We start from the raw sequence: 15,379 nt of genomic DNA, 5'->3' as shown, positions 1-15,379 counted from the left end.
ACTCATGGCTGGTGACGTTTTCTGATGGGGGTAGTCCAGTTGGGATACGTGCACTGTGGGCACGAGCGTTGTGGTCTTGACAGACAAGCCGTGGACCAGCCTGGTGGCACAACTACCGGCGCCAGTTGTCTTGGTGGACAAAATCTGGCAGTTATAATATTATAGTGATCCCGACCCATGTTATGTTGGGCCCAGTCGCCTAAGGCGCCGCAATGCGCTGCGCAGAGTCGGGAAACACGCCAAACTTAAACCAGTGATCGTGGGTTCGAATCCCGATGATGTGTCTAGGTTTGTTAGCACCACACACTCCCGTGCTCGTGTTTTTCGTCAAAGTGGTAAACGTCTGAGACCAACTGCATCATGTCCGCCTTAACTCCCAGAAGAACTGGAATACTGTTTATAGCGACATAAAAACGAACTCACGCACTTTTAACAATACATCTTCACCTCCGGGTATGTGCAAATGCATGCTCTCCATGTCATATACATGGACGTCACTGACTTCAGATACAGAATTCATACTGAAGGTCTGAAACTGCCCTTATACATGGATAAAGAATGCCATGGAAAAGAGGCGGGGTTATTGTAACAAAAGAAACTGGCACTACCCATGTTCTTTCACGCCATTAGCAAATTCCAAAATATAAATATATAACCCTTAGAAAGTCAATATATTTATTGCATTAAATGAGTGAGTGAGTGAGTTAAATTTTACATCGCATCGGCAATATTGCAGCCATATCGCGATTATTGCATTAAATGATTAGAATATGTTAATAATTTGCCTAGAACATGCCATTATAATTCAACCCGTCATCAAAATGAAAACCCCCCATCTTATTTACACACTGATAAATATTTCATATAGAAATCTCATATGCGTAGAAACAATTGGCTTCTGTTCTGAAACTGTTTTCAAAAATCCAAATAATAATTATGTAATTTAATTGTTTTCCCGTATTCGCGTTTGTAGATTTGAGTAAAGAATTACATTGAGTAACCTTTCGCTTCTCTGTTGTTATATAAGTTGAATAATGCCATTTCATATCAATATAAGTATACTTTTCTCCGTGAATAATGTTGCTTAAAATACATATTCTTTGATAAAAATAACTTATTCAGTCTTTATTTAGATGAAGCATTATGCACCACCTCGGGATTGTCGTGATAACTGATGTTCACAGTTTGAAAATCAATGGTATATAAAGCACGCGCCGTCCAGTGCCTACGTTGCATGGCATGACCAGAGTCAACAGCGATGAGGCAGATTGTTATATGGGTCACCGAGTTCTCGGGCGTTCGTACGTGTAGTCTCCCGAGAGCGTTTGAAAGCAATTACCTCCCCTTTATAAATTTCGACCAATACACGACAACATTCGCTGCGGGCCTGAACGAAGACGACAACATGGCAGCGGGTAGTGTTCTTCCCACCTATCAACGCTATGTAAATGGTGTGCCTGTACCTCAAGGACGCAAAACACTGCGTTTAAGAGAGAAATACATAATTTTATTAGTGTTTTTAACATTTGGAATTGTATGTTTTGGGGCATTTTTCTTTTTACCCGATCTCCGAGACCGTGTTACAATGGACGAAATGAGAAAACATATCCAAGAAGCTGGAAACGTCATATTTTTCCCACAGGCCGAACTTGGTGCAGACGGCCACCCTCTGGGTGGGGCCAAAGTTTTGAGGCATGGTGATATGATCGATCCTCATAAGATAGTTGACAAGGCGGAACTTAGAAAAAAAATCGATGTGGCATGGGAACAGCAAAAACTGAATGAAGTTCTTGGAGATAAGTTAAATATGAAACCCGAGGATGCTCAGGTCATGAAAGATAAAGTTCAGGAAGAGAAGAATATAATCTTGATGAAGAAGAAAGAAGAAGACAATTTAGCAAAACAAGAAGAAATGAAGAAACAGCTTGAAGTTGAAAAGGAGCATGGTGGGCATGCTTTGCCTGATGAAGCAGCCGGGGGGTCTCATGATGATGAAGAAAACAGGATGAGGAGAGAGAAAGTAAAAGAGGTAGGCTTTTGTAATACATGTTTGAACAATTCCTATATTGATATTGATTACGTGGAATTGGCAATATTTAATCCTAATACATATTACAAAGAAGGGTTATGCATAGGGATTCTGGGTTAGAATATGGTTCTCAACAACATACACTTGATGCCAGAGATGATGTTGAATGATATCAATCACTGTTTCTTCTAGTCCAGACAACCATACCCTGAGAAGATCAGGATAGAATTGGTCTTCAGCAACCCATGCTTGTCGTAAGAGGCGACTGAGAGGATTGGGTGGTCAGGCTGGCTGACTTGGTTGATGCATGTCATGATGACAATGTAAACCAGTTGCAGTGATGATACTCATGATGTCAGTCACTGGATTGTCTGGTTAAGTATTTACAGACCCACTTTATGCAACTGGAAGATTGCTGAGTGCAGCATTAAAGGGGCACTGATCTAAAGCAATTCCCCGGGACTGGTTGTTGCCTTTTTTTGTTTTTTACCGTGAGTACCGGATGATAAAGCAGAAACCTAGACTAGTTCGCGACTTCTGCTGCGCAATTCGTAAGCGCTTTTGTCCCTTTTATTGATAGTATAAGGGCGTATGGTCACACTGATCAACAAAATAAAATACAGTTTTGGAAATAATAAGGACATGTAGGTATCTTTGTGGGTAGCATCGGTAAGGGTGACAAAGTTTTGATAAGTCACTTGCTTGATAATTGTGTGATTTTCGTTGACACTATTTTGAATTGCAACACAACGTAAATATGTCTCCTGAGCATACAGTCAAAATGTGCAAAATGTTCACTTAATATTCAGTTATTTTACATATTGACTGAAAAATATGTCCACATGTATTATTATAACAACGAATTCCAAGCATTTTTATGTTTAACATCATCCCCAAGAGACTGAAAATTTTACTATGAAAAGTACATTTCTATATTGTTTGGCTTCTTATCCTACATAATAATCTATTGTGATGTTTTTAGGCCCTTTTGATCGTCTTAATCAATTTTAGTCAATCTGTTAAAGAAATGGACAGACTTTTCAGTCAAAATGACTGAAATATTTACACCTTTTATAAATTGCCTGAGAGAATCACATTTTACAAATTGACGGTAATATATACACGCTCACAAAGGAAAAGACTTGTGAAAACAACGCCTATCGCGCATTGAAGAATTTCCCAACCAAGGCCAAGTATGAATCTGTCCAATGCTACAGCAAATGAAGGAAAGATCATAATTACAACCTACCAAATTCATGTGTATAATTTTAGACAGCTTCCTAGTTCGAGGAATGTATCCGTGAATATCCACACTAAGGAACACGTCTGCAGCTGTTCAAAGAAACTTATTCGATGTCACATGTCTCTGTAACAATCAAATATTTTAAAATATATATATAGTTTCGGGATATTATAACCCGTGTTTGTTTCTCAACTGATCACTTAGATTGTTTCAGGTGTTTCACATAGGTGTCAAGTCTCAAAGGTCGGCTGACAAAGCCCACGTGACAACTATTTTCATAACGTCCATGGTTCCTAAAAAAATCCATTTAGTTAGATAACAATGAGCAATCAATTAACGTATTATCGGTTAACCCTTTAAACAAAGTATGTTGTTTTTACATCGGCACTTTTCATCTCTTGCTGGGCTGCCACATGCATATTACATAACACACATTTCACCTCACTTCAAACCTGGATTTAGATTGAATATTTACCCCAGACACAATAAATGCCAAATGGGAACCTTTGTCATGTATTCTGAGTGGTGCTACCACTAATTATACCTGTAATAAATTCATTAACTGAATTGACGATAAATACACTAGCGTAGGGTTACACAAGAAAACGTGGATGACAACAAGGGAGTAGTAATCGTATTATCGACGCAGTCCGAAATCCGAAAATGCTTTCACTGCATGGATACTTTTTTATTACTAAACTATGACAATCAGGGTATTTCCAAATGACGACACCCGATGAGCTCCGTCATTCTTTTTGTCTGTTTGTTAGGCTGAAGAAATTAATTAACATGCGCCCTTTGTCGAAATCTTCATAGATCACGGTTAACCAATCAGTGTTCAAAAACGAGTAAAACAAATATTGCCTCCAAGTTTATTTAGCTGTCCTTGCAGACGGTAGCCCAGTCTCTTGTCATGCTCAGTTGCGTTACGTATCATCCAGGTACTCACAGGGGAAAAACAATAACAAAGGCAACAACCAGTCACGGGGAATTGCTTTAGATCAGTGCCCCTTTAAACAACAACAAAAACAGCATTTGAGTACAATACTCAGTGACTCAAAACAGTATGTGAAAATTTGACTCATTTCACATTTTGGTAAATATATTGGTGACCACATACTTGACTAGAAAATAAAACTCCTCAAAACATGATCTCAGTCATTGTTAGTTTGATCATTGTTTTCGTAGATTATGATTTCTTGCAAACAAAGAGATTTTGACCCAGTCCTAAAAGTGCATCTTCCCACTTTCGTCATATATTAGGTCTTGTCAATGGGAAATTGTACCCTGAACTACGAATAGATTTTTGCAGCTAGGAATGTCATTGATCGGAATGTTTAGCAGGGCTCGAACTTTTTCTTAAGCCCGACTTGTCCTGCAGGGCAAGTAGATACTATTTTGAACCCGTACTGCAATAGGTCTTCAGCACCCCATGCTTGTCATAAGAGGCAACTAACAGGATCAGGTGGTCAGGATCGCTGACTTGATTGATGACATGTCATGATCATTTCCCAATTGCATGGGATCAATGCTCGTGATATCAATCACTTGATCGTCTGGTCCTGACTCGATTATTTACAGGCAGCTGGAATATTGCTGAGTGCGGCATTAAATGACAAACTAACATTATGTAATGTTATATGTTCTAAATTGTTACCATTTTCTGTCAATATATCTTTGAGTTGAGGATATTTATTTGCTTATGTTTTTTCGCATGAACCCCTCCATTGCCACAATTAAATACTTACATCAGCCGTTGCCCTCACTAAATCATTTGCTTTCGCTTTGACATTTGACATTTGAGCATCATTATCGAGTGGCTTACAACAAAAATAATAATTAAACTTACCTCCTTTTAAGAACTTGTTTCAAAGCTTGCTGCACAAACACACTTTCTATTTATTTCTTCAACAGAGCAGTTGCCAAGTATGACATCTATTTATGATATAAGCGACATGGATTGCGTTATCATTACTGGGAACATATGAGATATAACATGAAATCAACTATCCAGCATACTTTTGATGAAAATGATTAGAGATGAATGAATTTGATTGAAATTTGTACTCGCCTGGTAGGACAAGCATTTGTTCATTTCTTCCTTGCCGGCACATGCTGCCACTCGTCAGTATGAGTGTATTTTCTAAAGGTGTTTCAAGCGATATATCGACTCAGAGTACCACAATAGGTTAATAACATTAGTGTACTGTATGTGTTCCAATTTTAACCTCTTCTTTGATCTGGTCCTGCAATTATTAAAAATAATGTTCCATATGAACTAGGCTGATCCATCAAGCATTTAGAATTGAATTTTCTGTCTTTTTATTGTCTATCTGAACCCTGGTAACCTGTGGCAGTGAAGTTTTATCAATATTCATAAATTTTTAACATACAGTATCAACATGTATCAATATTTATCAATGTATCATTTTTGCGATATACGATGACATCCCTAAGTGCATGTTTTTCATGTTGTTTATGTTGTCTGTTGATGTATTGGTTGATGTATTGGTTGATGTATTGGTTGATGTATTGGTCGATGTATTGGTTGATGTATTGGTTGATATATTGCAGATGATGAAACATGCCTGGTCAAACTATGAGAAACATGCTTGGGGGGCAAATGAACTTCGACCCATCTCAAAACGAGGTCACACCGCTAGTATCTTTGGAACCCTGTCTCTGGGAGCCACAATTGTTGATGCCATCGATACCCTGTATTTGATGGGCATGAATGAGGAGTTCAAGAAGGCCCGAGACTGGATTGCTACAAGTTTCCACTTTGATGGGGTAAGTGTTGATCTGTGTCTTCAGGGGAAGTTGGGGAGACTGGTGGTTAAAGCATGTCACGGCTCTCATAATTCTCAAAACGGATTAAAAGCGGATATGAATAAACACCCATGAGTTCGTAAAATAAATAAATAGACAGACTGGTTGTATTAAGGTGCACTGATAGTTTATGGATTTATTGACACTAGGCAATAAAAACCAAGCTAAAGCAATAAGGATTAAGTACTCAAACAACAGTTGGTCTCACACAGTGTGAATATGTCAACAGGCAAATATACTCAAATTAGCAGTACTGTGTTTGATTCTGTCATACTAAGTGTTTGATTCCCTACTGAAGTACTGTGTGTGAAGGCTATTTCTATTGTCCCGAAGGGGTTGTATATCAATGAAGTTATTTACAAAGAAGTAACTTTCAATGCCTGTTCCTTGTATGAAACACTTAAAAGTTATATGATAAATCCAGTACAGTATTGACTGTGGTAACACCTGGTGTGCTGGGAGGGGGTGGGGGTGGGGGGGGGGGGGGGGGGGCTGCAGCTGGTGTACACTGGGGATGTACAGTGCTGTAGCATTTATATGTCCAGGTGGGATATATACATATTCCATACAGTCTTATGATATTCTGTGTATTATACATATTCCATGTGATGTAGTATTATACATATTCCATATCATATAATACATATTCTGTGTAGTATTATAATATACTGTGTAGTATTATACATATAATCTGTGATATGCTAGTTATCGTACTGTCCTTCGATGACAGGTGTTTATAAAGTTTTAAAATATATGTCTTTTTAATGTCTAACTTCTCGTCATGATATGGCTGAAATTTTGCAGATGTGACGTTAAATATTAACTCACTCACTCACACATAGTCTATGTAATATTAGAATATGCTGTGTATTATACATATTCCATGTAGTATTATGATATTCTGTGTAGTATCATACACATTCCATGTTATATTATAATATCCTGTGTTGTATTATACATATTCCCTGTAATATTAGAATATGCTGTGTATTATACATATTCCATGTATGGCATTGCTTGGCAGTGTTGAAAATGACATTAAAGTCCAGGGTTCAATATTATTGTATAAGATTGTAGTTAGTATTGGTTGAAATCACTATGGCACTGATAAAATATGTTACCATTAATTATTTGGGTCCCTTGGTCCCCCAGTTTTGTAAGTCAAGGTCAAACACTGTATGGGGAGTCTCCAGACAACCATTCAAGCAGCACAGCCTTCCTACCCCCGGAACTCCTTCATTTTCTATCCATGTCTGGTGTTGACCAATGTTGGTATTCAAAGAAATCCCAGGCTGCTATCAGGACCCACAGACTTGAGAAGCTGTACGTCCCGACTGAACTCTCCAGGGCCCCGTTCTACAAAGCAATCTTAGCGCTAAGATGGTCGTAACTCCCATACTTTAACACTGGCTTACGATAGTCGTAGCGCTAAGATCGCTTTGTGGAACGGTGTCCATGCCATCATATATAAAGAAACTGCAGCGAATTGTCACAAATATATTGACACGTTAATTTACTGCTGGCCATAAGGACCCATACAACTTTGAAACTAGGGCCAGACACAAGGTCTACCTGCCACGAACCGATGGGAAGGGACATATTTGAACGCTGGTGTTGACTGGATATTGCTGCAGAAGTGTTATAATCGTGCACTGGCTCCATGTGTTTCATGTATTTCCTATCATCCTAAGTGTGTGTGTTTCCTGTAATTACCCTGTAGACCGTGCATGTCCACTCATGAAAGAGATTGATGTAGTTTGGCCTTGTTAACATTGTCCTATTTGTTACCATGGTAACTCAGCAGACTTCAATCTGGATCCTCAGCATGAATAAAACTGGTTATGGTGCATGTCGAAATATCAGAAGTATTATGGTGACAATCACCATTCATGAAAATTGTAACAACACTTATTGATTTTGGAAAAGTATTGATCATGTTGATGAAATATTTTTAGTTTTAGACATGTTAAACACGCCACTCAGATAGCATATGTCCACCCTTCTTAAGTTTTAAGTGGAGGGGGGCAGGTGTCCCAGTCGCAATTTGCTGTGCAGAGTTGCATCCCATGGGCAAGTAAGAAACCTATGATTGTGGGTTTGAAGCCAGGTTCACCCCAATTTGCAAGGTTTGTCTGTACTATTCCTGCTCCCGTAGGTATCACTAAAGTGGTACATCTCAAAAGCCTCCATCACTTGGGCTTTCCTACCGCATTAAGCTGACACACTGTGTCAACCTCACTCACTCACTCACTCACTCACTCACTCACTCACTCTTGGAGTGACATGGAAGCCCAGCTTCAGTTTCCTTAAACATGTTAATCAGGCCACTCCAACAGGATTCTGGGGGAAGGGGACACGGGTGGCCCAGCTGTTAAAGTGTTTACTCCACTTTTAAAGCGTTTGCACCCGATGATGAAAACCCATATTCAAGCCCCCCAATACACGCTATGTGGGCTAAAACTCTAAACATCACTGTTAAAAACCAAATTCTGGGTTAGAATAGCTCCTTCGTGTTTTTTCGTTTGATCCGACTAAAAAGTGTATTTACGATGGAGTGATCAGACTCTATGGCTTAATCATGTTAATTCATAACGTGTGATCCCAACCCGAAGCTAGGGATCGATGCTCATGCATTCATTCACTGGTTCGTCTATTCTGGACTTGATTATTTTAAGGTTGCTGTGCTATGGCTGGACTGCATAGTAGATTAGCCAGTGGCCAATGCTCATACATGAAATAATGTAGTTTTGAATCATTTCTTTCTGCGTTTCTATACATCTATTTATATGTATTCTTTCTTTTTGCAGTCAACTGAATTATCTGTGTTCGAGACCAACATCCGGTTTGTTGGTGGACTGCTGGCTTCCTATGCTCTGTCTGGGGACACGGTAAGATAGTGTTTCTGTTTCTGTTCTAATATTGCTATCCTGAAAAAACACTTTTCTGGTGCAGACTGTAGCCATGGTAACATTGTCCTAGCTATGTTGTTTACCATTGTGTTGCTTACCTAATGAAAAGTTCTATTTCTGTTAGGGTACACGGGTGACCCAGTCGCCTAAGGAGCCACGATTCGCTGTGCAGAGTTGCGTCCCTTGGGCACGCCAGAAACCTATGATTGTGGGTTCGAATCTCGGTTCACCACGATTTTGTTTTTAGGTTTGTCAGCATCATACCCGTGCTCGTGGGTTTCACCAAAGTGGTAAATGTCCTGCATCGCTTCAGGCATTCCTCCCACATTAAACTGACACGCCATGATATAACTGGAATACTGTTAAAAGCGGCGTTAAACCCAACTCACTCACTCAATTCTATTTCTGTTACATCTCATATTTGGATACACAACATCTTAGTTTAGGGCCACGATGGAACACCGTCACATGTGCAATGTAGCTTGTATACCAGGATATTGCAACACATTCTACAGTACAACCCTTGTGCAGAGCTACAGATAAGCTGCGTATTTACGTAAAATACCACCCAAAATTATTCAAAACCCAATTATTTTCAATTAAGTTGCATACAGAAACGCATGCATTAAATGAAAAACTCAGTTATTTGAAAACAGTGCGTGTAAATACCCAAGAAGCTTTTTGAGCATGCGTTCAACGAAGCTAATTTCCAAAACACAATTATGAGCTACTTTTCTTTCCGAGTCAAGCCTACGTTTTAAACCGTCATATACATCTTAAACATTATTTCATATTTTTTTTAATCTCACAATGCTTACTCATTTTAGGAAAAACCCAATAGAGTGATGAATAGATGAGTGAAACACTATTGGTTACCCAATGAAAAATACAATAACCCAATTAGAACAGAAACAATCGAGTAAAAACTCAATTGATCAGAAAAGTTACGTGGAGCTGTGTATTATCTTGATGCATTTGGGTAGACTGGATTCCAGTTTTAACCATGTAAGCCAATAAACATAGCTTCATGTTGTTTACAATAACATTCCTTACTGATTTATTCACTGATTTATTGCACACAGCAAAATTTCAGCTATATTGCAGTGGTCTGTAAATAATCGAGTCTGGACCAGACATTCCAGTGATTGATATCATGAGCATTGATCCACATTTCTACTACCGGTAGTCCTTAGGAACCTTTACTATTGGGCAGTTTGACAAGGACTACAGGACTAGTGCCAATGTCTAATGCTGCCATTGGAACATGTCACGATGCACACATTGCTTGCCCTGAAACTATTATAACAATGAGTATATTGATCATGTTGATAATCACTGCAACATGACACATGAATTAGTACTCGGGGTTTTTCACAACACAGAAATGTGCATCCAGTAGTCACAAATATATTGCTCCCCAGACTAATTCTGCTATTGCAGAAATATTTCCCCCAAATGTCTCTTATCACAGAAATGCAGAATATTAATCAGTACACTAAGTTTTCATTATTTTCAAGATTTTAGTTGAATTTTGCTCTGGAATAATGCCAAGACATTTAACTTGTAATTCACACGTACATAATATCAATCCTACAATAAAACAAAAGTTGAAAGAAATATTTCTAACTTTTAAACATTCTTGTTGTAACATGATTAGATAATCTATGTTTACATCTAACCATATTGTATGGATCGATGCTCATGATATTAATCAGTGGATTGTCTGGCCCAGACTCTATTATTTACAGACCGCCGTCATATAGCTGGAACATTGCTGAGTGCGGCGTTAAACAACCAAACAACCAACCAATCATGATTTAGTTGTGTTTTTTAAAGATTTAAAAGTAAACCTGTTTTATTTGTCTTCTGCAGATACTAAGACCAAGCGATATGACGTCAATGATATAACCTTACTCTATCAGAATTATAACAAAAATTATTGACAATCATTAATTCACTTTACTTTGTTTTCATGTTATAAACCTAGTTATTTATAATTGTTTCCAAGATTATGATATACGACCTCAGGGTTGTAACAATTCACTTATTTCTACGATATCGATATCTAGGTACACACGATACTTGAATCATCAATTTGTGAGATCACGATACTAGTGGTGTAACGATACGGCGATACAGTATTGTATCCAGATGCACAGCCCACGATACGATGCATCGATTTGGAAAGCATGTATCGTGATACATACGATATTTTCATAACACAGTTTTACTTAATGAGTTTTGATGTTTTTCCCCCATGGAAAGACATTACCGTGCACGTAACACCGGAAATACCATGTCAACAAATCAATACTGAAGTTCGCAACTTATTCATGTAGTTACACTCTCTGGCTATAAAAAGTGTTCTTTGTATATCTGGACTTATTTCATTAATTTTATTCAAGATCGCACAACTCAACGTTATTAACAGCAACCACGGTCAGATTACCGCTATTGACGCCTTGAAACGAACTTTCGTTGACAGAGAATGGATACATATATCATAAATGCCATACTTTGATTCGTTAAAAGTCATATTTGTTTTTGTTGAACGATTCTATGTCAACACGTAATTCTCGCGATCACGCAATCACGTGCATGGGAGCCTTGACGGTGACTGGTCAGACTGGTTCCATGTGAAAAATAATGCCCCGCAATAGCGATCAGCTGCTTCGCTTAGGGTTATTATTATTTTAAATATGTTTAGTAAAAGCTGCATCTAAATTAACAAGATATTGGAATATATTATTCCTGATAAAAAAATAGTTTCAGATACAACTTTTGCCAATCCTTGCATTAAAATCCTGTAAAGTTATATCATCACTGATCATTGGGTGTGTCTTGACCGAATCACCGGTAGATTCCAAGAAAACGTGTGTACAGCTGATTGCTGTGTCCGGCTTAGTTTACGAGAAAATACACAAGGTAATCTTAATCCCTGGATATAAAACAATGCCTAGCTGAACAAAAAATACAATTTAAATGGTAAATCAACATGCCTGGTGATTTTTTATCTCAAATTTCGAATTTGTACTGACGAAGTTTCTCATCACCCGTTCGTTTGCCGGACTTCGCTGAAAGGGTACGGTGTAATTTTTTTCTGCGCATGATATTCAAATTTCTTTTTTTCCAAAATATTGAACCTGCTAGATGGAGTGCGCATTATACATGGGTGCGCACTATACTCAAGAAAATACGGTACTTTTAAACATGAAATACGTTTAACAATTTCAAAGCCAGTTTGTTGTTTCAGTAAAACATACTGTATTGCTGACAATTTGCTATAACAGTAAATAAACACCTTATATCTTCTTCAACTGTACTTGTCACATCTTTTAGATAGCAGAAAGATATCAACTTGGCTTAGCTTGTACCAGTAAACACTGTATCGTGATACGTAACGTTTTGCGGCCCCTGTATCGCGATATGTATCGTAGCGCGACCCTCCCGTATCGTTACACCTCTACACGATACGCTATAATAGAACAGGAACTAATACAGTTACCTCCCGTAATAGCAGAAGTAGCATAGCGCCACCTGTATGCGAGACAGAATGTGGTGTTTGAGGACGCACTGTAAATCAGGGTTAGAAATTGGCACTAGTCCTGCAGTCCTTGCCAAACTTCCCAATAGTTAAGGTATCATAAGGACCAGTAGAATGTTGTCATTTTTAAGGAATTTACTATATGTTTTCATCATAAGGACTAGTGGGCCAAAAAGGTTAGTTTTTACCGCTGTAAATGTAACCATACCTTCATGTAAAAATGTTTTGTTTTTTGTGGTTTTCTTTGTTAAAGTATTTGAGATAACAATATATGCTTATCACGATAAGAAACGCAAACCGTGGAAAAACACAGAGAAGTATGTACGTTAAGAAGAGATGTGTACCAATTAATGACAAAACTAACAATCAGTCATAATTCTCATCACATTATACTGCATGTGATTTCCAAACTTTACACACTGATCCTGCACGAGACAAATGATGCAGCTCGAGTCATGGATCTGTGACGTCACGTGATGCGTTCATGAGTGTTGGTTCACACAACATACCAGTTTCTTCGTTTGTGCATCTAACCAATCACATATCTCCTGAATATGAGTAAGTCTGCATATATAAAGTAATTAACCATGTATGGTAATTGAGTTTCTTTTGGCAGTGAGTATATAAAGAGCTGTATTTCAGTGATTTCGTCATTTCCTGGATAATTTAACATTGCCTCCCACTGTGATATGGTTTCACTCACTCACTCACTCACCTCACCTCACCTCACCCACCCACCCACCCACCCACCCACCCACCCACCCACTCACTCACTCACTCACTCACTCACTCACTCACTCACTCACTCACTCACTCACTCACTCACTTACTCACTCACGCACTCACTCTACATGTGTGTATGCTAGAGGCCCAGTTCCAGGTTCCAGTCAGGGTTCAGTATTGATTGTGGTGCCACATCTTCCATGGGGGATGTTAGACTTTCACACTCACATAGACAAAATCAATAGTTTTTTCTTATCTGCAATACATTACCATTGCATCAGTTTCCCCTACTTTTAACCTAGAGCATGAGGTTAATGTATGTATCTGTCATTCTTCTCCAGGGAAATCCTCTGAAGTGTTCAGGGCTGATGTGTATTTAAAACTGAAACATGTTTAGAATCAAGTTCCTGGGAATATTACAAACTGATGTTGAATAGAATAGTTTGTTTCAGTGTGATTTGTGTAGGATCTTGTATATGAATAAATAATGTAGGTTTGCGGCATTCCTTAGTAGAAAGCCTAAGGGCCTCTTCATGTCAAGCACTGCTTTGTGTGAGGATGTGCATGTCAAGGGATAGGACCCATTTTACAAGCAGTGTTGAACTGTTCTATGGAAAATAAAACTGTTATGGTCCTGAGAAAGATCATTATTACTCTACACTGACATGTATCATGATGTATACCGTGTCCGGAATAACTGCCTCCCCGCCGGCCCGTGGCTGGTAACTTTTCTGTTGGGCTGCATGAAATTTTTCTCCACCTGCCCGACTATTTGGCAGATAATTTTAAGCCAACGTACATATTCAGCTTTATCTTAACTCCTCACAGATTCCCAAGTAATTGTTTGTATTATTTCAACTGAATCAAGACGCAATTTTTCTCTTATGTTTTGTTCACGATATTTCAATATTTATCATGTTTATTATGTCTGAATGCGGGCTGGTAACTTTGAAGATGGGCAGGCAACACTTACGGGTCATTGCCGACTGTCTTGTTGGGGTTTAAAATTATTCACTGGATGTATATGTATATATATACGTTATTCGTCCAGTGGATAAAACATTTATTCCAGTAGTTTCTGGAACATGTGGTTGAGTCCTAACATCATTCTACCGTTTGTTGTGATGTTAACAGTAAATAATGGCCTTACAGCTGACATAGAGCATGCACGTCGCTATATAAGTGCAATAATCTTGGACGCAACGTTAAACCCAATTTCATCTCACCTACAGAGTACTCGCCCGAACATGGCTCTATGCATAATTTTCAGTAGTGTTTAGTGTTATTTTATGGACTACACTCACTAGACACAACAGAAAATTACTAGGCTAGAACACTTGTAATCGTGGCCAAGGTCACAGAATCTAGCGACATGAGTTCCATGTTTGCTCATATTTGTATGTGGAATATGTATCTTGATATTTTGGTCCCTGCTATTCTATATGCCAGCTATCAATTTCAAGTGACATTACGTTGACGTTCCCCGTGGTGCTGATGGTGGTGTGTGGGTGAAAGTCACCAGATGCATACGTAATGAAGTGTGTCACAGGTCAGCAACGTCTCTCTGCCAGCTGTTTAGGGGGCAGCTCAAAAGTCTGATGTTGGATAAACAGATAAAAACTTTTTTCTGGGGTTTGGGGTTGGCATGTTGAATGATAGGTAAGATGCAAGTTTACCTGCTGACAAAATAGGGCTGGGACAGTATACTCACTGTGTGATCAGATATGTATCACGATACCTTGCTCACGATCTGATATGTATCGTGATACTTGCATGTGCACTTATCTGTGGTGCGTAAGCCATCTTTTTCATACCTGGACCACTAATGATTAACAGTTGGCAGTGTCAGGTATGGTGCAAAGGATGATAATATTTACTACTCATTTTCACTAGTAATTAGTGTTTGGTGTAACACTATTTTCAAGGAAACATTTAACTTTAACATGTTGGTTAGAATCAATACATTTTACTTAGTGTGTGACTGTGACTTGTATTGAGAAGTAAAAAATGGGATCCACCGATGCATCAGTGTGTTGTCCCTCCACTTGGACAAAGTGTAATCAGGGTGTGTACAGTGTAACAGTTTAAATTTTCATCATTGC

General features: G+C 38.5%; 1 protein-coding gene across 1 annotated transcript in view; it reads left to right on the top strand.

Moving 5' to 3' along the window:
• The first annotated feature begins 1,391 nt into the window (after positions 1-1,391).
• LOC139475934 (mannosyl-oligosaccharide 1,2-alpha-mannosidase IA-like) overlaps positions 1,392-15,379 on the top strand; it is a 30,354-nt gene continuing 16,366 nt past the window's right edge. Inside the window, exons 1-3 of the mRNA XM_071259147.1 lie at positions 1,392-2,029; positions 5,847-6,062; positions 8,909-8,989. Coding sequence (XP_071115248.1) covers positions 1,406-2,029; positions 5,847-6,062; positions 8,909-8,989 — 921 coding nt within the window. The 5' untranslated portion in view covers positions 1,392-1,405. The remainder of the gene's footprint in view (positions 2,030-5,846; positions 6,063-8,908; positions 8,990-15,379) is intronic.

This window comes from Haliotis cracherodii, unplaced genomic scaffold (genome assembly GCF_022045235.1).
Source record: "Haliotis cracherodii isolate W230 unplaced genomic scaffold, xgHalCrac1.p SCAF_3, whole genome shotgun sequence".
NCBI lineage: Eukaryota > Metazoa > Mollusca > Gastropoda > Lepetellida > Haliotidae > Haliotis > Haliotis cracherodii.
The sequence above is the reverse complement of the archived record's forward strand: the minus strand, read 5'-3'. Positions and strand labels throughout refer to the sequence as shown.